The sequence below is a fragment of the Rhinolophus ferrumequinum genome, chromosome X (genome assembly GCF_004115265.2).
Source record: "Rhinolophus ferrumequinum isolate MPI-CBG mRhiFer1 chromosome X, mRhiFer1_v1.p, whole genome shotgun sequence".
In the NCBI taxonomy this organism is placed as follows: Eukaryota; Metazoa; Chordata; class Mammalia; order Chiroptera; family Rhinolophidae; genus Rhinolophus; species Rhinolophus ferrumequinum.
The window spans coordinates 95,416,582-95,441,986 of record NC_046284.1 but is presented as its reverse complement, the minus strand read 5'-3'; the positions used below and the strand labels follow the sequence as shown (position 1 = coordinate 95,441,986).

Genomic DNA, 25,405 nt, shown 5'->3' with positions numbered 1-25,405 from the left:
CTTACCCTCATCTCCCACCCCCCTCTCCCCTTACCCTCTGGTAACCACTGAAGTATTATCTATGAGTTTTTGTTTGTTTGACTTGTTTCTTTGTTGCTTTCAATTTTATATCCCACATACAATGATACTTTTAAAAATTTTAGAATAACTTTAGATTTACAGAAAATTTGTGAAGAGAATTCCCACATACCCCATACCCAGTGTCTCTTACTAACATCTAATATTAGCCAACTATATTTGTCACAATTAATCAGTATTGATACATTATAGTTAACTAAAGTCCATACTTTATTCAGATTTCCTTAGTCTTTAATGTCCCTTTTCTATTCCAGAATTCCATCCAAGATACTGCATTACATTTAATTGTTATATCTCCTTAGGTTCCTCTTGACTGAGTCTGTTTCTCAGACTTTCCTTGTTTGTGATTACCTTACTAGTTTTGAGGAATGCTGGTCAGGTATTTTGTAGAAATTTCCCTTAATTTAAATTTATCTGATGTTTTTCTCATGATCAGAAATGGGTTATGTATTTTTGGGAGGAAGATTACAATGGCAAAGTACCATTCTCACCATGTCATATCCAGAGCACATACTGTCAACATGACTGATCACTGCTGGTGTTGACTTTGATCACCTGGCTGAACGAGTGTTTCTCTGATGCAAAGTTCCTCATTTTCCCGTTTTCTATTACAATACTCTTTGGAAGGAAGTCACTGTGTACAGCCCACACTGAAGGAGTTAAGCTCTATCTTCTCAAAGATGGAATATCTACATAAATTATTTGAAATTATTTTACATGGGAGATGTGTCTCTTCTCACCCATTTATTTTCCAATCACTTATTTACATCAGTATGTATTCATGGATATTTATTGTATGCTTGGAGTTATAATCTAATACCACTACTATATTTTCTTGCTCAAATTTTTCTAGCTTTGCCCATTGGGGGCTCTTTGATTCTTGTGTCCCTTGACATATTCCTATCATTGGGGGTTGAGTTTTTTGTTGTTGGTTTGTTTTTGTTTTGTTTTGAGCACTTTCTTACTTTCTAATATCATCAGGTTCTCCAGCTTATCTTGTGAGCTCATCAGTGAGAAAAAGGCAAATAAACCAATATAAAAATAAACAAGTCTTAAACAAGTACTTCATGAAACAGGAAATTTAGTCAGCCAATAATCAGGAAAAGGTGCTCAACTTAATAAATGAAATGAAAATTAACATCATGAATATTAAACATCTACTGGATTAGCAACAATGAAAAATATGTGGCATACCAACTGTTGGGAGGCAAGGATATGAAACAAAGGGAGCTCTCATACATTGCTGGTTAGACTGTAAATTGGTAGAACTACTTCTCAAAGTGTGACATTATCTTAAAAATAATATAGATGAGCACATTAAGATGTGCATGCCTTATGACTTGATAATTCCTCTCACTTGTAATACCCAAGGGAAACTTGTGTTTCTGTGCACCAGGGTACATATTCAAGAATATTCATTGCAGCTTTGTTCATAATAGAAAAAAACCTGGAAACGACCCAGATATTCAGCAAGAGAAGAATGGATAAAGAGTGGGATGTCATACAATTAAATACTACATAAAAATAAACGAACTACAACAATATGCAACAATGTGGATGATTCGTAAGACTATAATATTGAGACAAAAAGGCAAACCACAGAGGATTATATAACAATTCCACTTATGTAAAGTTCAAAAACAGGCAAAGAAAATCATTGTTTAGTGATGTATTCCTAGGTAATAAAACTATAAAGAAAAGCAAGGATGCGATTACCGTAACACTTAAGATATTATTTCAAATGGAGGAGAAAGGGCTTGTGATGAGGACAGGACACAAAGGGAGCTTCTGCTTGATCACTTTATATTGTTATACTGTACATTTATGTTTTATGTACTTTTACATATTTTATAGTAAAAAGATAAGAAACAAAAGCACAGAATTAAATATATAAAATCTCAATTTATAAAGCTATGGTTAAAAGAAATTCTTATTTACAACTCATATTTGTGTGTAGATAACTTTATATGATTTTTCATATAAACAGGAAAGATATGGAATGTGTTATGTATAGCAGGATGCAAAATATTAGTTTAACCTGGGGTGAGAAGAGAGAGAAAATAGGAGAAGCAAAACAGAAAGGTGTCCATAAAAACAAACAATATACATGATATAATCCATTTGTGTGTGTGTGTGTGTGTGTGTGTGTGAGTGTGTACTATCCATACCATAAAATACTGAAATTTGGTCATTAATGTGTTACTGGGAGGTCTAAGTTTAATTTATACTCATCTCTATCTATATTGCTTAAAATTTTGTACTATAAAAATGTATTGCTTGAGGTGGGGATGAGAGAGAAGGTGAGGGGATTCGAAAGCACAGTCGGTAACCACAAGATTGCCACAGGGATATGAAAGTCAATTTGGGGAATGTAATCAATAATGTTGTAAAGATTTTGTAAGGTGTCAGATGGGAACGTGTATTATTAGATCACTTCATGGACGGTGTAGGTGCCTGACCACTGCAGTGTACACCTGAAGCTGAAGCTGAATAATACTGAATGTCAACTATAATATTATATATATATATATATATATATATATATATATATATATATATATATATATATATATTTGGTCACAGGATGTGGAGTACAGAATAGGGAATAGAATCAATGGAATTGTAACAGCTATATACAGTGTCAGAGGGGTAGTCGATTGGGGGAGGCGGTTATCACTTTGGGAGGGTATAAATGTCTAACTATTACATCGTTTTTTACACCTGAAACTAATAAAAAAAATGTATTGCTTAAATAACCACAATTTAAAAAGTCATTTTATTGTGAAGGAGGAAAAAAGTGGGAGAAGAAAAAGAATCTGGAAATTTGGACAAGAATTCAGTGTCTAAAATAGTTCATTTTTATTGGAGAGACTTTTGAGATATAGCTCCCCATCTTGACAGTGTATACACACACACACACACACACACACACACACACACACACACACACACACAGATGCATGCATGCGCAGACCCAATCTTTTTTAATTAAAAAAGTACCAAGTACATTGCCGAAAGTAAATCTCCTTAGAGATCAGGGAGGTAGGAATTGAACACCCAGGTCTGTGTGATTCTAAATTTTGTGTTCTTTCCATAACATAAGCACCACTAGGATGGAGACCACACTCCTCTGATGCTGTAATTCAGGTTGAATAGAGATAAAAGAGAAGAACCTAGGAACAGGGTGATTTATAGATATTTGTATCTGATTTTTTAGGTATTTAAAAAAGAAAGTGGTTTATGAAGTGAAAAGAGTTTCTAGGAAAGAAATAAACCAAACCACTGTGGTTTTTTTTTTTTTTTTCTCCTTCCTTAGGACTTCTTGGAAGAAACCGAAGAAGGCATTGATGACTTAGTGTCCTCCCGGTTTTCTGCAAACACCCGCAGTCTGACAAGTGGCCTGTCAACCGTAAGCAGTTTTCTAACACACACTTGAAGTTTCTTCTTGCTCTTGTTGATTTTCTGTACCTTTGCAAAGGGGATAGGAATGTTCTTTGGACAATGTGTGATAGTGAGTTAAAAATCATTATAGTCTCCTGCTTACATTGCCCCTTTGCCCACAGAGAATTTTCAGTCTAATGTTGGGTGGACTTTTCCTAAGGCTCCTGATTTTTTCCCTCTCCTTCCATGGTCCTCACCCAGCTTTTAAAACTTCTTCACTCCCCAGTTGAGACTCTTATCAGCTCAAGCCTATAAATTATCTCAACTCTCTGCTGAAATATTTCCCTGCTACCATTCTCTCAACTCCCCAGTTGTCCTCCACTCTGCTGCCAAGTCATTTTCCTAAAACACATACCCAAGCAGGCTTCTCTCCTACTCAGACACCATCCATAGCTTCACACTGCCAACAAAATTAAGTCCCTTTTTACTTTAGTGTTCAATGCTTTCCTTGAGGTACCGTGTTTCCCCAAAAATAAGACCTAGCCAGATAACCAGCTCTAATGCGTCTTTTGGAACAAAAATTAATATAAAACCTGGTCTTATTTTACTATAAGATAAGACTGGGTGTAATATAATATAATATAATACCTGATCTTATTTTACTGTGATATATGACTGGGTCTTATTATAATATAATATAATTAATATAATATAATACAATACTGGGTCTTATATTTATTTTTGCTCCAAAAGACGCATTAGAGCTGATTGTCCAGTTAGGTCTTATTTTTGGGGAAACAGTAGGATTTAGGAGCCCCTGTTTCCTTACACCCATCTATGTACCTGTAAGTCTTCTTCTCTGATGTCTGACTGTTGCTCTAATACCTTTTTTCTTTTGACCTTTGGGCAACTTTCCTAAAGAATTCTAAAACAGGCTCTGACAGGAAGTGGACCTACCTAAATGTTCCTGATGCTGACTCAGACACTGTGAGTTTTCAATCTTTCCTTTTCCTTCTTTCCAATGATACTTCATGAATTTCGTGGTGTGGAAAATCTGATTAGGTGGGCAAGTTTTCCAGCATTTATCTTTTTCTGACTTGTGTACAGTTAACAAAGGTTCTCTTTTACAAGGTAAATAATATTATCAAAATACAAGTATTCCCAAGAAAAAACATCCATTAAACATTAGAATCTGAGTACCAGTCAAAAGACACATGGTCCAAAATGATATACCATTAACCAGACACCTTTAGAATAAATATCTCTATTTTAAATCACAGCATTGGCTTGGTTAAGAGCATCAAATTTGATTTTAGTAAAATTGCCTTAACCACCTAAATTTCTCCAAGCTTCAATATCTGTGGGTTCTTAAATTTTCTTCTGTCTGTAGGGACCCCCTGCTTATAGAGGATCTTCTTTGAATAGTGGCTACAGAGGGATATGTTGTAGACATAAGTTAGTGATATGAGGAGGTAGTGAAGTATGGTGGGGAAATCCTCAGTCTGAAAATCGGGAGATCTTGCTGTATGATATGTGATCAAACAATACAGTGCATATTTAAATAAAAAAAATTATTACAGTAAAAGACTCACTGCCATTAATCCCCCACAAAATACTCCCCCTTGCTTAGAACACACTTATCCCATCGTTCTTATCCCACATTCTGAAGCAGTTCTGGAAGTCCTCTTTCATGTCTTTAGTTGCACTGTTGTGGCTGCCTTGATGTCCTGAATCATTTTGATTTTGGGGAAGATCCAGAAGTCGCACAGTGCCAGATCCAGTGAATAAGGTTGATGACACACCATAATGTTTTTTCGTTTGTTTGTTTGTTTGTTTTTGTTTTTGTTTTTTTATTGGGGAAGGGGTACAGGACTTTATTGGGGAACAGTGTGTACTTCCAGGACTTTTTTCCAAGTCAAGTTGTTGTCCTTTCAATCTTCGTTGTGGAGGGTGCCGTTCAGCTTCAAGTTGTTGTCCTTTCAGTCTTGGTTGTGGAGGGCGCAGCTCAGCTCCAGGTCCAGTTGCCATTGCTAGTTGCAGGGGGCCCAGCCCACCATCCCTTGTGGGAGTCGAACCGGCAACCTTGAGGTTGAGAGGATGCGCTCCAACCAACTGAGCCATCCAGGAGCTCAGCGGCAGCTCAGCTCCAGGTGCCGTGTTCAATCTTAGTTGCACGGGGCGCTGCCCACCATCCCTTGCGGGACTCGAGGAATTGAACTGGCAACCTTGTGGTTGAGAGCCCACACTCCAACCAACTGAGCCATCAGGGAGGCAGCTCAGCTCAAGGTGCCGTGTTCAATTTTAGTTGCAGGGGACAGAGCCCACCATCTCTTGCGGGACTCAAGGAATTGAACTGGCAACCTTGTTGTTGAGAGCCCACTGGCCCATGTGGGAATCAAACCGGCAGCCTTCGGAGTTAGGAGCATGGAGCTCTAACCACCTGAGCCACCGGGCCGGCCCCCGTAATGTTTTTATTTAACAGAAATTGCCATATACCAGAAGTGATGTGTAACATGGAGCATTGTTATGATGGAGGATGATTTACGGCACATTTTAAAACACCCTTTCTCTCAACCGTAGCTCACACCCGACTGATTGCACCTAAAAAGTTGAAATTTCTCACACAGTCTTACTAAGGTTTGACGCACCACTTCCTATATTGATGATCCCTGCCTTTCTGTTGCATGGCACTCAGCAGCAGCATTCACTGTATTTTATGATCACAACAGAAAGGCTCCGTGTCACACATCACTTCTGGTTCAGCAATTTCTGTCAAATAAAAATATTACAGTGTGTCCTCATCCACCTTATTCACTGGATCTGGCATCGTGCGACTTCCAGCTCTTCTCCAAAGTCAAAATGACCATGAAAGGTAAACATTTTGAATTGATTCAGGAAATCGAGGCAGCAATGACAGCGCAACTAAAGACATGAAAGAGGACTTCCAGAACTGCTTCAGAAAGTGGCAGGAATGATGGGATAAGTGTGTTTGAAGCAAAGGGGAGTATTTTGAGGGAGATTAATGGCAATGTGTCTTTTACTGTAATAATTTTTTTTGTTTAAACATTCACTGTATTGTTTGATCACACCTCATATATCGGCACTGCCAACAATTTCTGTGAGCCAGAGTTTTCTCATATGTAACATGAGGAGGTTGGCGCTTATTCTTGAAGCCCTTAAAACTCAAAGCATGGTTAATAGACCAGCAACACTGCATTACCTGGAACAGAGACTCTAAAACTTTGTCAGTTCAGAGAGCCCCTAGTATCTTAGTGATACTTTCATAGCACTCCTAGGCCAAAAGTAATACCTAACTAGCCCATTTATTAAGTACTTAGGTCAAAAAACTTAAACACTGGTATCCTAACAACTTAGTAGCCATTTGAAAAAATAATACACGTAAAGTGAAAGAAAAATAATGTTTTTATGCCATTCTTAAATGGTCCTGAATACTTACTAATGGGACTTGTGTGTCTGTTGGGCACTGCATGAATTGTGAATCTTGGAATCTAATTGAACAGTACCATTTTAATTTCTTGTTCTACATTGATTTTTTTTGCAGCACTTGCTTTTTGTCACAGTAACTGCCAAAAACTCAGCTTCACACAGTTTCATTAAGAAGAATAAAGAGTGATTTAATGTTGACACTGGGAACTACTGTTAGTCGTTTGTAGAGTGCCTGATAGAAGTCGCTTGTTTCCCTTGAAATATTAAAATACCTGGTGCTGCTGTGAGTTTGCTGTGGTGCTGCGGGATGCCTAGACACAAGTTTGGAAACTGTGGACCTAGTAGTTTATTAGAAAAGCAGAAGCTCGGACCTCACCTGAGGATTCAGAATAGATCTGAATCCTCATTTTAATAAGATTCACAGGTGATTCATATGCAATTAAAATTTGAAAAGCACTGCTCAAAGCCACCCGCTATCATGACAATTCTGTTGTTTTATTTTAGGAATAGGAAAGACAAATTAGGTCGTCAATGACTCTCTTTAAGTTACGATTTCCAAGTGCAGTCCTCCCTCAGTATCAACGGGATGCAGAACCCGCGGATACCGAGGGCCAACTATAATTATGGCATCTTTGGTTTGCTCTTGCCCTTGACTTAAGCTTAGAAGAGATACTAGCCACATCACCCACATCTTGTTCTGTGATCAGGCTCTACTCTGAGCAATTAGAGGAATGTGATGGCTTTTGTTTTATATATACACATGAGGTCGGACAATTAAGTTCGCGAACTCATCCTAGAAAAAGTGCTACATACCTTATTGTTGAATATCACCACAGTCACCTTCAAAGTACTCCCCTTGGGAAGCTATGCACTGATGCCAGTGCCTAGTCCACCTTTCAAAGCAATTTTGGAACTCTTTTTCTGGAATGACCATCAGAGATGTCATTGTACTACCCTTGATGTCCTAAATGGCATCAAAATGTCTTCCTTTCAAAATTTCCTTCATCTTCGGGTAAAGAAAGAAGTCATTGGGGGCCAGAACAGGTGACTAGGCAGGGTGTTCCAATACAGTTATTTGTTGTCTGGCTGAAAATTCCCTCACAGACAGTGCTGTGTGAGCTGGGGCATTGTAGTGATGCAAGAGCCATGAATTGTTGAAAAGTTCAGGTCGTCTTTTTCACACAGCCTTTTCAGCACTTCCAAATAGTAGACTTGGTTCACTGTTTGTCCAGTTGGTACAAATTCATAATGAATAATCCCTCTAATATAAAAAAAAAAAGTGTTGCAACATTGTTGCAACGAGTTCGGGAAATTAATTGTCAGATCTTGTATCAACTCTCTTTGCATTCACCATCATCTTTACTTCCCAGTTGTTCACAGACAGGACTTTTTGAACTACTGGGTCACTCATGAAAGCCTTCCAGGTGGTCTTTTGTGACAGTCCTGTTGCTAAGATACAGAGTTTATGCTTCTGGCACTAAAGGATAATTTTGTTTTATTTAAAACATGCTTCTTGTCATTAGTGACTCATCAGAAACTTCATTCATTCTGGTAGATTTGGACTTGTTTTACATTTTTATTTTAGTATTTGGTTTATTATTTTCTTGTTTAGTGTTCTATTTTGCGGGTTGCTATTTTACAGAGGTTTACGAAGCTGTGGTCTTACACTACCCAGATGGCCACACAGTTGCTCAAGGGAATCACAGCAGCTATGAGTGCCCTTGTTAAAGCTGCAGTTAGGGCTTCCAAGAGACTGATGGGATGCTCTCTGTGGGTGTCTGAGAAGCTTTTGGCTCCTGCTAGCACAGAATATGAGATGAGCTTTTCTTTGTTTTGACCAATGCATTCTAGACCTTGAAGTAGATTGATCTTGGGTCTACCAGTGAAAAAGGAGAAAGCTACAGGAATGGGGACAGGAGAGGGGTTTAGAAATGCCTCATTGACCTCTGTGCTCATTAGAAGAAGTGAATCAACGAAAGGTATTCACTATCCCAAAAGGGCAATGCTTTCCCCCTCAGCCAGTGTCCTGTATTCCTTAATAATGGTCCTACATCTTGTTGTCCTTTCTCCATCTTGGATTTTATACAACATCAGAAAAACAAGCAAAACAAGTGATCTTTGCTTTCTAACTTCTCCCTAGACTTCCTAGACTTCCCTGCTGATTATATAGAACAGGGATTGTAATTGAATGAAGGGGGGTGGCTACTGTGAAGAGTTCATTAGAAAATGCTGGACGCCTCTTTTCATCTTGTTTATTCCAGACCAGCCTTAACAGCATGATGAGCGTTTACAGTGAAACGGGAGACTATGGCAACGTGAAGGTCAGTGGTGAAATACTTCTCCACATCAGCTACTGCTACAAAACTGGCGGGCTCTACATTTTTGTCAAGAACTGCAGAAATCTGGCCATAGGAGATGAAAAGAAACAGAGGACAGATGCGTAAGCACATAGTATATTCCTCAGACTATTTCACTCACTGAATTTTTTTTTGTCCGTGTGTGTGTTTCTTTTTCAGAAGATTCTTAACATTCCTCTTGATTCAGAGCCTTTTCTGAAGGCTGATTGTCACTTCCCTCCTATGCCACCCTTCTAAATAGTCTCTGAAGTACATGTATAATGGTTGTGTCTGTGGTTACCTGCTTTTTAAGAAGCTATTCCTCAACGTGATTTAGGACTGACATATTTGTAGTTTAACAGAGTCGGCTCTCTGAGATACAACGCTGACATGATGGCACACCCCAGGATGATTAAGAGTTGATTTTTGTTCTGAGTAACACTCCAAAGAAAATTGCCAAGCCATTAGCCCAATTGAACAACTCAAAATGGCAATTTTGAGGCTCTCAGGATTCCTGGGATCACTGGGAGGGCAGGTGTGGATCATGGCACGTTGCAGGGGAGCTGGATATAAAGATGTATCAGGAGTTCCGAGGACCACTGGCAGGTTTGAAGACTCACTAGGAGGACTCACAGGACTATACACGGAGCCATAATCAGCCAAGGGAAGAGGCATATGTGATGAAGTTCTGAAGAATCCAGGCTTAAGCTTCCAGTGTTCCTCCAAGTGGAGTCACACAGGATGCACTTAATTCTTCTAACAACAGGGTATGATAGTACTTGTGAAATGTTGTCTGCCAGGAAAGCCATTTAGAGACTCAACTGGTCACATACCAAAATTCCAGTCTTGCAGAAAGAAAGCAGATGTGCAGTATATGTCGTCTTGTTTTTACAAATAGTTTAGTTACAGTGACCCACTTATATCTGTTCTGGGAATGATGAGAATCCTCCTGAAATCCAAGTTCCAAGATGCCAGCCGAGGACCAACTTTGTAAGTAGGCATTTCTAAGGCTAGCAGTCTCAGACCTGCTATGTGACCCCTTTTCATCATACTAGATGACCTAGGTTCAATAAACTCAGCAAAGGATTCTGAGTACAGAGTGGTCCATTTACTTCCTCAGCTAAATACCACAGGGCTTCAGGATCAATGTAATTATTTAGACTAGCATTGAAAGGGGTTATCTAAAGCCCCAGTAGATGTGCTTCAGGACTCTGGTAGCATTTTGTACATCTTATACGTTTCTGAGTCTGCCATGATGCCCCTGCTCCAAGAGGCTCCTGGGATAGTTCAGGGCAAGGTGTTGGTAGACTTGCTATTGTGACTTAGGTTTTTATTTTCTATTTCTTCTTTTTCACCATTTTTCTTCATTCACCTCTTAGCATTCACTCCTCTCATCAGAAGTCCTAACATCTGAATGGAAAGGAATATAACCCCATAATATTTTGTGAGACTATTGATCATCTCCTTGTATGTATTAACTGATTTAGTCCTCACAATGCCGTAAGCTAGACACTGTTATTATCCCAGTTTTATATATGAGGAAACTGAAGCACACAGAGGTTAAGTAAGTTCTTGAGTTCACCAAAACTAGTGAGGCATAGAGTGATTTAAACCCAGTTGGCTTGACTCCAGAGCCCTTACTCTTTACCATTACACTTTACTGCCTCTCTCTTCTGAAGGCCCAGAGTGATTTTTAAAGTGTTCTCTTATGTAGACTATATTCTCTGGTTCTCTCTTATGCTTACTGGTCTATTCCCCTTACCTCTTTTGTTTACTGAAGTCCCTGAGAATTTCTTGCAAAGTAAATGTTTCCCAATAATTAATTTCATCTTTTATCACCAACAGTTATGTCAAGTCATACCTTCTTCCTGACAAGTCTAGAAACAATAAACGTAAGACGAAAATCAGAACAGGCACTAATCCAGAATTCAATGAAACACTAAAGGTAAATAAATAGTCTGTTATAGCAACTGAAATGATACTGTTCACAACCTAATTGGTTTAGAAATAACTAACTACAGGGAATTTGCATGTCAAGGCTTATGTCTGTTTTAGAAAAGTAGAATTTGAATAAATTACGGTAATGCTCTTGGCTTTCCTAACAGTTTTTGGAAAAGGAAAAATGTAAACCACTCTTACTGTGTTTATTTCTCTGCTGCTGCTGAAGTTACACCTTAAGTAGAGATGATACAGCAAAATTACATCTGAAGTGGTACATCTTGTCAAAAACTGCATTTTGCCTTTGGGAAAACTGTGATTTTTGTAGTTCCCCTTAAAGGAAGTTTGTTACTTTTGACACTGACTTTTCAGGTCACTTTGTACACTCATTGTTTTGCTAACACAGCATGAATATGTCCTGTTTCTTGTTAGGGTTTCAGAATTTGGCTAAATTTAGGCATGTGGTTAATGCACAGTGGAGATATGAGGTTGGAGAAATATCAGAGAAAGTGGCTTAGATAAGATAACCCAGACCTCAATCCTAGAACAATTACTTTTCCCCACGGGCTTCCATATAACAATCCCTTCTCGCACCCTGGACCAGTCTATCCTGGCAAAGATCTGGGGAGACTGAAATGTAGAAGTTATTAGAAATTGCAGGGACATTTATGTACTTTGTGCCTGGAGTGATGGAGTCAGTCCACCATGGCAGGAAGTTTGTGAGTGGGGACATATGTCCGTGGGTCATGTGTGGAAGCAGGAGCCAGTATCAAGACAGATCAAAATGAGAATGAATGAATACAGACGGAGGGTGAATCCAGTGGCCATAGCAGGACAGCAAAGATGAGCCCACACAGAATAGATAAACAGAGTGACATGGCAAATTCAGGAAGCAGTAGCCAAGGTTAATCATGCCAGGACAGGTAAAAGCAAATCTAAGATCCGGAATCCGTTAGTCTACATCTTGTCCCCTGCGGGACCTGCACAGAACGAAAGGAGGTTTGCGAGTGTGTGACATGGGGTCCTGGATGACGTTCCGCTGCAAAAGGAAAAGCTACCTGAGCAATATATGTGTGTGTGTGTGTGTGTGTGTGTGTGTGTGTGTGTGTGTGTGTGTATTAATATATATATATAATTATATATATATAATTAAAATATATATATATATATTTTAATTTGTTGGGGTGACAATTGTTAGTAAAATTACATAGATTTCAGGTGTACAATTCTGTATTACATCATCTATAAATCCCATTGTGTGTTCACCACCCAGAGTCAGTTCTCCTTCCATCCCCATATACTTGATCCCCCTTACCCTCATCTCCCACCCCCCACCCCCTTTACCCTCTGGTAACCACTAAACTATTGTCTGTGTCTATGAGTTTTTGTTTCTCATTTGTTTCTCTTGTTCTTTTGTTGTTTTTGGTTTATATACCACATATCAGTGAAATCGTATGGTTCTCTGCTTTTTCTGTCTGACTTATTTCGCTTAGCATTATACTCTCAAGATCCATCCATGTTGTCACAAATGTTCCTATATCATCTCTTCTTACCGCCGATTAGCAATATTTTCTTTTTGTTCAATCTACATGTATATCTATTCACCCCTGCATTTAGGCTGGCTTTTATGAAGTTTGGTATTTGCAAGTGTCTCACTGCCAGTATGCTTCTGAATTTGAGAGTTTTCATTATGAATAAAATAAGACAAAGAAGTTGGAGAATAGATAGAATAAACCTTGACCTTACAAAGTAGATTGTTAAAAAATAATTAGGCAAATGAAAAACAGGTAAAAGTGGAAAGGGAATAAGCTTCATCCCCCTAACATTTTTTATCCACTGTCTGAAGTTTACCAACCCGCCAACCATAAATAATTTGTTGATACATCTTTCAGTGCTAGGTCTAACACAAAATGAGTTCATAGAATAGAATCTCAGTTGTAGCAGAAATGAAAAATTAAGTGGTTTTTGGTGTTTACTTTGTTCATATTGCTAGCATCTGATCTGAAGGATGACGGAAGTAAATGTCAGTCTGTCATAGAATTGGGCAGAATCCTCCATGTGGAATGTGATGTTGTCAATCTCATTTGTAGTATACCATCAGCCATACCCAACTGGAAACAAGGACTCTGCAGCTCTCAGTCTGGCATTATGATCGATTTGGACATAACAGCTTCCTTGGGGAGGTGGAGATTCCTTTCGACTCATGGAACTTTGAAAATCCAAGTGATGAGTGGTTTGTGCTTCAGCCCAAGGTAGGAAATACTTCCAGATTTGTCATACAGTTATGCAGTGAGTCAAGTTATGAGCCATATTGATGTTACAGGCCTAAAGAATCCGAAGACTTCAAATTATCATGTGATAATCTGAAAGATTAGTGCAGCTAATGTTGGAATAATGTAATACATGTAAATCTATTCTTTTGGAAATCTGTCTTCAGTACAGACTGTATAATGCAAACCACATAATCAGATGTATTATTAATTTGACTTACTAAAAATGTATTCATCACTTGAAGGTTTCCATGGATAAACAAAAGGAATACATTACATGATCCTATTAGAAAGAGAAAGCATTCATTTTCACATAGGTGAAAACAAATGCCTAGGGCAAGATCAGTCTCAAAATATTCTCTCCATTCCTCATTCTCCACGATTCAGACAAGCTGGAGTAGTCTTACTCTGGCTCCCATGAGGAAGTGACCAGCAGCTAAAGCATCTGGTTTCCTACATTCCTACCTTTGAGATTCATAACCCAGGTCTTGAGTTACAGAGAAAAAAATCTCAAAGCTGGTTCTAGAAATCGACAATCTAGTATGTTCTAAACTAGAGCCAAGAATACCTTGGATTCACTCGATGCAGCTGGAGTCTGTCTTTCTACATGTGCAGTGACTTTTTAAGTCAAGAGTGAGGTGAAAAATGTTCACATTTCCATAACCAAACGTTCTTTATATAGAAAAGCAGAAACAAACAAACCATGATGGTAATGATAGTGGACTCAAATCAGACTTCCTGAGTTCAATCCTGGCAGCTTCACAACTGTCTTTGTGACCTTGGACAAAGTCCTTAACTTCTTAGGCCTTGGTGTCTCGTTTGTGATACAATAATTGGACGTAGCTTATAGGAATGCTGTGAGGCTTGAATATGGCCCTGTGTAATGCTCACAGTATTGGGTCAGGCACATTGTAAGCCCTCAGTAAATTCTACATAATAGTTATGTTACATTGCAGTCCTTTACTGCCATTGAGAGAAACCCCAGCTCATACTGGTCAGAAAAGTAAAAGGAAATTATTGGCCAGTGATTATAAAGCATGACTTGATCCAGATGCTCAGATCTTATCAAGGCCCTGGAATCTCCTGGTCTCTTATCTCTGTATTAGCTTCATTTTCCAACTTCATACAGTATTGACCTCCCTCACTAGCTTCAGGTGTGTTTCTCTTGGACACTATAGTAGCTGCAAGCCTCTCATCCTTGCAGTACACTGTCCAGGAGAGGAGAGAGTTCTTCTTCCCCCAACAGTTCAACCAATGCCCTGGGCCTGGTTCTCCCAATTCAGGATGGGATTATTTGCCCATCCTGAGTTTATCACTGTGACCAGAGAGGTGAGCTACATTGGCTGGCTTAAGGCAATCAAAACATACTCTGATCCTGAAAGTGATATTACTCTCAAGGAAATCCAGGTACGGTAATACTAAAAGAATGGTGAGTGGATGCTAGACAGGGAAAAACAAGGGTTGGATGTCAACAATAGTACACATTGATCATGATCAATAGCAGCATTGTTCACATGTAATGGATACAACAACCATTGTGAGCTAAGTATCATTATCCCCATTTTCTATGAGGAGACTGAGACTCAAGTTAAATACAGCTTTCTGGTGGAGTTTTATAACTGTTGACCTCAAACATGGTATAAGTAACTCATGGAAAATCTTTGGGAGGTATAATTGGCCTGTGGGTAAAATTGATAATAAAATGTAATAAAAATCCTTAAACGTAAAATAACTACAAGCCTTTGACTAACGTAAGTGTGATACAGATACAAAGTACAATAGTAACAACAAATAAGTTCTCAATACAATAACATTCCCCTAACATTAATTATGAGAAATATTTGGTCATTACAGCACTATATCTCTTGGAATTGAATGAAAAGTCTCACCAGAAAGGGTAGCATTTAATGTGACTTAACCGTCTCCTGTCACTCCCTTCTTTTTGTGCATAATGGGTGAGCATCACAGAATCATAGTTAGAAAATGTCCAAGACAAGATATGATGCACGACACAGATGGAGGACAAGTAACATGCATCTTGGTACATGAAATAAACTTGTCTGTCATAAATTTAATATTAAAGCACACTGGGGCTCTTTGGAGGGTTTCCAGTCAGTTTCCTGGAAATGGTTGAAGGATTTATGCTCACATAAATAGAGCTTATGGTACCTAAGCTCTCCCAGGCCTCTCCCAGGCATCCTGTGTGCTTAGGGTCCAACACCATTCCGAAGTAATCACCTTCACATTGCCATCAAGTGGTTCCACTGTCATCAGGGAGAAGCATCTCTCTGAGCCTGCTCAAGGTTCTGATTGTGTTTAATGTCTGTAGAACTCAGTTGGTCCTCTGCCAGATAACCTTGGATTCCTTTCACCACATCTGTTGCCTTCAACAGCCTCCACCTGAGACTCTCTTTAGAAGAGTGTCCTCAGGCTACTGAAGCTTTTTCCCACATGGGCAGAGAGCCAGAAGTTCCTTGGTGCTTATGCACTCCTTGCCACAAGACAACCCTTAGCCAGCACCTGGCTAAGATGGGGGGAGGGGTTCTGAAAGCCCAGTACCCTTACTAAGCGTGGGAAACACTCCCAGGCCTTATACTCCAGAGATGCCCAGCCAGATCAGGCTGCACCCTTGCCCGGCTCCCTCCCCTCTCCTGACCTGTTTCCCCCACTGGTCTATCCTGGGAGCACTTCCTCTAGTAAGTCACTTGCGTAAGAATCCTCACCTCAGAGTCAGCTTCTGGGGAACCCAACACAAGTTAGTGTCTCTAATCTTTGTCATCTTTCTCTGCCAAGCTTCCTGACACACACAGAGGAAAGGCTGCAGGCTCGGAGTTCCTTAGCTCCCATGCCTTCCAAAAATTGGGGGACCCATGCCAAAGCCTGCTCTGTACGCTGCCACCCACTTCATGAGTGATTTATCTTCAGGCTGAGCTGGGGTTGATTATCAGAAATGTCACTTCATTCTCAGTCTCCTGTGTCAGTCATTTCAGTGCAGGAGTCACTTCAGCAGCAGCAGCTATAGTATGAGCAGTTCCGGGGCCCTGATGTTTCTTAAAGATCATCCAGCTGAGGAAGTGAAGTGTGAGCTACAGGGACCAATTTCCTTAATAATAGACGATCAGAATTAATAGTCCTCAAGCATTCAGAAATACTGACATCTTTCCGTAGTGGGAGTACTGGAAAGATCTGGTTCCTCAGTGCTTATTGACTGTATTACTGAAAGTGCCTCCACACCTCCCTTTGTTTTTGCTAGATCTTACAGCACTAGGCCAGTCAGGAAGCTGGGGCAGGCAGAGAAAGAACTCAAGGTGCTAAATGTACTGTAAAGTAGTTTCACGGAATAACTTCCATGTTATTGCATAACATGGGATTGCTTAGTAGCTATAACTCATTATCTATCTAAAAGGCATGTTCAGTATTTCGACCAGAAGGGTTTGTTAGTATGAATCGCCTTTCGTGTATTCCCAGAAGGTGCTATTATATAAACAAGGACCTTTGAAAATCAACAGCAAGCTTAAATGTTTTTCCGAGGAAAACTTCTCTGTTCTGCCTTCCGGCGGAGAGTAAATGGAAGTGCCTGTAGAATTATTCCCTAGCTGAAAGGCTCTTTCTTTATTGGGCACTTTTGGCTGACTTTTGTATATAAATTATTATCCCGTCTTAGACCTGTAAATGTACTGGGAACTCTGCTTCTGACTGTAATGGGAAGTGCATCTCTCTGTCTCTTCAAAAAGCAGAAGCTAATGGGTGTTACCTGATTATGCCACACCTCTGCTCCGTCAGATACCCTCACCAGTTCTCTACTGCTTTGGGGTATGGTTTGAATAAATCCTAACCCTCACCCTGGCACTCGGTGCTCCCCGGTATGGCCCAGCCTTCTGTGGCAGAAGCGGATGTCGGTGCTCTTCCCATGTCCCCATTTTCATGCATACGTGGCTGCCCATCACTTTCACTCCCACTAGCCAGCACCTGCCAGTCTTGGTAGGAGAGAGATCCTCCGGCTGCTGGAGTGGGGTTGGTCTGTGGGCATGGAAAGCCAGAATCACCTGGGTATTTAAGTTTCCTGGGGGTTGAGGGCAGAAAGAACAAAAACACTCTCATTCCCTTGCCTCTGACAGGGCCCGCTGTGAGCTGTGATCTCTCTTTTCTCCAGAGCTACCCTGTGGCACTGAGCAAAAGTTGCTCTCCTTGAAACTGCCTGGTATCACAACCTTGTGAAGTCGCTGTTCACTTTGTGGTCCCACTTCCCCACTTCCCATCCTAATAAAACACTGTAACTTAAATTCATGTCTTAGTGTCTTCTGGGGAACCCAGAGTAGACACCTAGTTTCCATCTTCCTTGCTACTACCTCCCTGTACACACACCTCAAACCATACCTGGCTTCCTACCACTTACATGCATTCTTCACAGTCCCCACTGTATTTTGCTCAGACTGCTTTCTTAACTCAGACTAACCATCTTCCCACTCCATTTCATCTGGTATCTCTCCCATTCTTTAAGGACCAGACAAGGGCGACCTCTTTATCCCAATCTGGATTACTCTCTCTTCCCACAGTAGTTTCTTTGTACCTGAATTAGAGCAAGTGTCACTCTTTGTGTGACATTGAACTTGTGTAGTAGAAAACCAGAAGACTCCCAGAAATCAGGACCAATAGTCAATCAGTTAATAGAGAAAGTCACAGAAATCACACTCATGTATATACCCCAGTGCATTTCTTAAACATTTATTTTAACTCAAAACAAATAAATGTGCATTCATTTTCAAGTCTTCTAATATAGGGACAGTTCATTTTTACTGAGTATGATTTCAGTGATTAAAATCCTATCATATCTTCCTGACATAAATTCTACCCATAATGCGTTATCATCAACAGTTTCTAGTTTGCTTTTTTTTTTTAATTTATTGGGGTGACAATTGTTAGTAAAATTACATAGATTTCAGGTGTACAATTCTGGATCACATCATCTATAAATTACATTGTGTGTTCACCACCCAGAGTCAGTTCTCCTAACAGTTTCTAGTTTGAGTTTCTCTAAAGAGAAACAAGAATTTAAGAATAATTTCAAAGTAAACCAAGTATAAAATCTTTCTAAATATTCATGATTTTTTCCTGATTTTGCATAGCTTCAAGCCCAAATATAAACCAATAGCAAATTTACTTTCAAATCTTTGGTTCCTCTAAAGTATTCAACTTAATTTTTGTAGTAACAGCTGTCTTTTTATACTCTTCAGTTTATGCAGTATTAAGTTGTACAGTTAGAACCACAAAGATGCCTGGCATAAAGAACTTAGAAGATTAATGCAGCTGACTCTTGAGGAACATGTTCCTCAACTGATGGGAGCGGACATGCTCGGTGTTTATAGTGAGGATCCTGTTCTTCATTGGGAATGGAAAGAATTAACCTGATGAATCAGTTAAAGAAGAGCAGATTAATAGAGCTTCTACTGCATATATGTCTGCTGGATAAACTGAGAGCTCATTGAAAGCAGGGTTTATGTCTGTGTCCCCACAGCAATTGTTAAAATGCCTTAAAAGCATTACTACAAGAAGCCATTACAAATGTGTTGAATTAAATTGGATCGACTTGAATTATGCTACTTTTTCTGAGCAGGAGTTGGTTGAATAATGTAACCTGGTGGTCTGCAAGGAGAGGATGCTGCCTTGGAATTTCCTTGCAAGAATACCCCAAATACCCCAAGACCATAGATATGTGCAGGGTGCGAGATAACTCCCTCCTTTGACTTTCTTTTGTATGTGACCATGATGCTACAAAACTTCATGTTTGTTGCTTTCTACTTTCACAAGATTTGAGGACTGTATTTATATAAAGTCACCAGTATATTTTAATTTAAGCTAAAACCAATGGAATGTTAATAAATCCCAGTGCATATTTTGATCCCTACTAATACACTGTATATTAGTATGTTGTAACACCTGCACATATCACTTTTTCCTACCAACATTTTCTTACCAAAGATTTCATCCAAAAGCAAATAGAACCTGCACCAGTTGTATAAAAAACCACCCTAAACTTTAGTGACTTTAAACAATAATTTATTACTATCACTCATCATTCGGTAGGGTAATGGGGCTCAGCTATGTGGTTCTCATTTAAGGTCTTTCATGTTGTTTCAGTCAAATGGTAGAGTGAGGCTGAAGTCCTCTGAAGGTTTGACCGGGCTGGTTATTCAAGTTGGCTGTCGCACACTTGATGTTGGCTGCCAGCTGGGAACTCAGGCCTGCCAATTGGAGCACCTATATGTGCCTTGGGCCTCATATCATGGGTTCCCAGAGGAAGCTTCCTAAGAATATCCATTCCAGGAGAGAAAGTAGAAGCTGTGAATCTTAAGGCCTGGGCCCAGAAACTGACACATTGTCACTTTGGCCATATTCTACCAGTCAGATGCAAAGAGAGAGGACAATGTAGCCTCCCATTGGCTACAGTGTCAAAAAAGTATTGACCTCTTTAATCTGCCATAATGTCCATTATAATTTTCCATATATGGTATTCACATAAAATTGACTGAAACTTCAAAGAAGAAAAGTCCTTTTACTAGGTACTTGATCTAAAATAATCAGATTAAATATTAGATAGACAATCTTATTTTACCATCTAATCACATTTTTGCCCATGGTAACATGGTTGAATTACAAAAAATACTTCAAATGATTTTCCCACCCTTACTAATAAGTTTTACCACCACCAAGAACACAGAAAATCAAGCAAGGATTCCGTTTCTTTGTAATGGTGTCGGTCGTTTTTGCTGAGGCTTGAACAGCTTTTGACTTTGCTGTGAGTTTTTGGGATTCTGAATTCTTTCAGTCTGCTTTCTCTCAGAGCAGTTCTCAACACTTGATTCAGTGCTCAAGAGTCAGATCCCTAAGGAAAAAAACCTGAGAAAGTACATTACTTTCTTTACCCTGTTTATGAAAAATTAAAGTTCGTTAAGTCAATGGCAACTGGGAGACCTACAGAACAGAAGCTCTGGGTTCACATTTAACTTTTTCAGTTTAAACTTTTGATTTTTGAGATGATTGTAGATACGCATGAAGTTATAATAAATAGTAGCCATTACCCAATTTCCCTCAGTAATAACATCTTGCAAAGCTATAGTGCAATATCACAGTGAAGATAGTGACCTTGATATAACCTTCCAATTTTATTCAGATTTCCTCAGTTTTCATTTGTATGTGTTTGTATATTTAGTTCTGTGCAATTTTATCACATGTGGAGCTTTGTGTATCCACCACCATGGCCAAGTATAGAGCAGTTATATCACTACAAAGATCCCTCATGTTCTTTTATAACCACACCCAATTCCCTCCTGCCTTTTCCATCCCTGACTCCTAGCAACCACTAATCCATTCTCCATATCTATTATTTTGTCATTTTCACAATGCCATATAAATGGAATAGTATAGTACATATCCTTTTGAGACTGGCTTTTTTTTTCTTTTTACTCAGCATAATTCTCTTAAGATTCATCCAAGCTGTTGCATATATCAATAGTCATTCCCTTTTGTTGCTGAGTAGTAGTTCATGCTATGGCTATACCACAGTTTATTTAACCATTCACCTGTTGAAGGACATCTAGGTTGTGTCAGTTTTTTACTATCACAAATAAAGATGATATGAATATTTGTGTACAGGTTTTTATGTGGACATAATCTTTCTCTAGGATAAATGCCCAAGGGTACAATTGCTAGATTGTATGCCAGTTGTATATTTAGTCTTACAAGAAACTGCAGACTATTTTCCAGAATGGCTATACTATTTTGTATTACTACCAGCAATGTTTGAAGGAACCAGTTTTTCCACGTTGAATTTTAATGATGTGAAAATTACCAATATAATTTTTTAATAATTGGTGACTGGCAATCCAATGTGAATCAAGCATTATTGTCTACTTTCCCACTCTTGGTCATTCAGGAAAGTCTTAAGACATCAAGCACAGACAGGAAGAAGTATCTTATGAGGCTGTTTTCAGTGGCATCTGTATTCTTGCCTCATTCCCCAAACTATATGTGTGTTCGGTGATAGTACAGTCCTCGCTGCATCAGAGGCACTCAGTATCTATTGACTGACCATATGTGTTATACATCTCCCCTCAAATTACTTTGACTCTAATGTTAAATGTTATATGCAAATGCTTTCCTAGAGTTCTCCAGACTCTCTCTTCTCATACCTAAGACATCTCTTAAACCAATAAGTGCTATCATAGTTGAATGGGAATGGGTTATCACATTTAAGCCAAGTAAATTTTGTACAAACATGGGCTACAAAATAATAAAACAAGCATTCTCACTTTTTCTTTTTACCTGTCTCCCCTTGGCTAGGTGGAATGTTCTGCTGACATTGGCCTTCAATACAAAGGAGAGCTGACAGTTGTTTTACGTTACATTCCCCCAGAGGAGAACCTGATGCTTCCACGAGAACAACTTCAAGGTGGAGTAAAAACCAATGACTTTGATCAAGGATATTCTGTTTCTGGAAGCTAGGGAATGGGGGTCAGGAATTGGTTGGACTATGTTACTTTTGCATTACACAGATGAAATCAGTCTAAAGGATTAGGTATCATTGTCTTTTGAGGAGAGTTGAGAAGTATATACAGTGGTACCTTGGTTTTCGAACATCTCCGTTGACGAACATTTTGGTTTATGAACACTGTAAACGCAGAAGTAAATGCTTCGGTTTTCTAACACGGCTCAGAAGTTGAACATGTCACGCCGCTTCCGCTGAGTGCAAGACCCTGAGGCCTAGCTGTCGGCTGTTTTCGAACGTTTCAGAACTCGTGGATTACGTTCAAACACCGAGGTACCACTGTACTATATATGTGGGATTATTACAAGGAAAGGAAGTTCATACTTAGAAACCAACTTTAATGGTGAGATTTGTTTCCTGGAAGTCCCAGAGATACAGGATCTTCCACAGGGTGGAGTGGGCGTAAAGAGGGACAGTCTATGGAGAGGGGAGGTGTAGATAGCTGCCTTATGGATTTATGACATTCACAGCTGCACAGGGAGTTTTGAGGAAAAAGATGACCTAGAATACAGAATGTAAAGGAAAAATCAGAGGGAATCAACTTTTCAATCCCTCTTGCCCTTCTCCTTCCATCAACTCCTAAAGGCTGTCTTCTCTGTCCTTCCATTCACGATCAACCTCTTCAGCGTGACCCTGTGCAAGTAACGTTCTCTCTCTCGGCCTCAGTTTCTTCACTTCATAGGGATATTATAAGGATTAAATAGGTTCATTCATGTAAAGTGTTTAAAACCGTACTAAATAATGGTAGTGGTAGTTTTTATTCATGTTTCAGCACATTTCGTCATGATAAAAGTGTAATGTGGGAAGAGATTTCTCTTACTCAAAAATGTAATTGTGCCTGGGCTATAGTCTTTAGAGCTGGCCCTGCATGGAGTTGACAATTTGGAAGACTAACACATCAAAGAATGGAGTTATGGAATTAGCTCTTTTGGAGGCTTGACGCTTGTGTGTGGCTTTCATTGTAGCTATTTCCCAGTGAGAGCAGGAATGTGACCCAGGAAGCTCTCAGGGTCTTCCTTTATACCTTGTGAAAAGGTGTACCTTGTAGGGGAGTATGTAAATTTTAAAATTTATGTGGTCATTTTTTCCCAATAAACACACATGAAAGACCTACCTGGAAGGAATCTAATAAGGTAAAAAACATTAAATCAGTGCATGGAAAGACATAAAGTAATGTGAAGACCTGATTCGATCAGCAAATGAAATTAATCTTCACAATCTATGCAGTGATCCCCCTGATAAGTCCAGTGCTCATCTGGCACCCCACATAATCTTTACAACAGTATCGATTACATTCCCCATACTGTGTTTCACATCCCCGTGGTTATATTGTGACTACTAATTTGTACCTTCCAATCCCTTCACCTTCTCCCCCATCCCCACCCCACTCCTATCTAGCAACCATCAGTTCTTTTTTCCTGTATCTCTGAGTCTATTTCTGTTTTGTTTGCTCATTTATTCTGTTCTTTAGATTCCACATATAAGTGAAATCATATGGCATTTGCCTTTCTCAGTCTGACCTATTTCACTTAGCATAATATACTCTAGGTCCATCCATGTTGTTGCAAATGGTAAGATTTCATCTTTTTTTATAGAGTGTGTAGATGCACTGCACTGTGCACCTGAAGTTGAAGTAGAACAGTATTGAATGTCAACTATAATTGTGTGTGTGTGTGTGTGTGTGTGTGTGTGTGTGTGTGTGTGTGTGTATAGACAGAGTCACAGGATGTGGAATACAGCATAGGGAATATAGTCAATGGTATTGTAACAGCTATATATAATGTCAGAGGGGTAATAGACTTGGGGGGTTATCACTTTGTGAGGGGTGTAAATATCTAATCATTATGTTGTTTTGCAAACCTGAATCTAATTTAAAAAATAAAAGTTAAAAACTGATTAAACAGGATCAAATATATGGTGATGGAAAGAACTGACTCTGGGTGGTGAGAACACAATGTGATATATAGATGAGTTATTACAGAATTATACACCTGAAATCTATGTAACTTTACTAGCCATTATCACCCCCAATAAACTTTAATCTAAAAAAAAGAAAATGAAATAAATCTTTGTAGATTTTCTTTGTAAATTTTGAAATGGAAACTTTGATCAATCTCTCATCTCTCCTCTTCCCTCCTTTTCCACCACCTCCCTTTTCTCTTCCTCTCTCTCTCTCTTCCTCTTTCATTTTGATGGCTTATGCAGGAAAGAAGACCATTAAAAGGGGAAAGAAGAAGGAGTCACCTATAATTTCTGGAGGGGTACTAGAAGTGTTCATCAAAGAGGCAAAGAATCTGACCGCGGTGAAGTCAGGAGGCACTTCCGATACCTTTGTGAAGGGGTAACTTTTAGTTCATTTTAGATGACACTTAATGGGAGATGAAAGAATCTGTGATCCGTGAGACAGGAGTGGCAGTGAGGTTTCTATGCTCTTCCTATTTGACATGTACTAGGAAAGAGCTACCCTTGACTGCTGGCTCTTCCATCTAAAATAACATGAGTATAGAGGGAACTGCTTATTCTAACCCTCAGCACTTCCAGCGTATTTCAGGATTTCCCATCACTCTCACCTTCAAGATGGGCAAATTTTCCTGTGCGATTCATTTCTTGAAGGAGGAGAAAGTATGATTTTTCTATGTATAATGTACTTTTATTGGTGCTGACAGTATGCAACAACAAAAATATTGGATCCTTGGTGATTTGCTCTCTTGAGGGAAATAGTAAAAAAGTGGAGATATCAGAGTATCCTCCCTGGAGAGTGCTTTGGGGAAGGTCTGGAACTCCCTGCTGGGAATTTGTGCCCACTTTGTTTCTTGAGGGAATACAGCCCTTGAAATGGACCTTCTTGCCCGTTCTAGACAACCCAACAACAAATATCTCTTAATTTCTATTTGAGATGTTTCTCCTATAATTAGAGAACTAGAACAAGAAGGATATGTTTCATTGGTTCAAGCAAATACATAAATGCACATGTACCAAGTACTAAGTGCTGCAGTTTCGAAACTAAGACGTGGTCCCTGCTCTCATGGAATGCCATAGAACACATGAAGCCAAACAAATTCCCATGAGAGTAACTCTTTGAGTCAGATGACAGTATTGTCCCTCTCCTCAATCCTTCTTCGAAAAGTGTAATTTCCCCTACAAGGAAATGAGTCAAGCCTTTACCCGCAGACATTCTTTGATAAGGCGAATAATAAAGAGAAACAGATGTCTGGGGCTTCCCCACTGGTGAGTGTGTGTACCTGAATCCTGGTCCATCTGTCCTTCACACTTTCTCACAGTAGTGAGCTGCTTTATTTGGATCCTGCCATTGCAATTTGCCTCACCAGCCCCACCATCCAGTCCAGGCCTCTTCCTGCTCACTGTCTGGTGGGATGAGGGGATGACTCCTTGCCTATGGCCTCACTGTG

General features: G+C 39.4%; 1 protein-coding gene across 3 annotated transcripts in view; it reads left to right on the top strand.

The window, feature by feature from the left end:
* SYTL5 (synaptotagmin like 5) overlaps window positions 1-25,405 on the top strand; it is a 135,307-nt gene that overhangs the window by 94,021 nt on the left and 15,881 nt on the right. For 2 of the 3 annotated variants that reach the window (XM_033106282.1, XM_033106198.1), the window contains exons 10-15: window positions 3,395-3,487; window positions 9,168-9,346; window positions 11,088-11,187; window positions 13,271-13,432; window positions 21,791-21,899; window positions 24,201-24,336. In XM_033106282.1, coding sequence (XP_032962173.1) covers window positions 3,395-3,487; window positions 9,168-9,346; window positions 11,088-11,187; window positions 13,271-13,432; window positions 21,791-21,899; window positions 24,201-24,336 — 779 coding nt within the window. Of the gene's footprint in view, window positions 1-3,394; window positions 3,488-4,380; window positions 4,447-9,167; window positions 9,347-11,087; window positions 11,188-13,270; window positions 13,433-21,790; window positions 21,900-24,200; window positions 24,337-25,405 lie in introns of all 3 variants that reach the window. The other variant, XM_033106106.1, reaches the window with a different exon arrangement.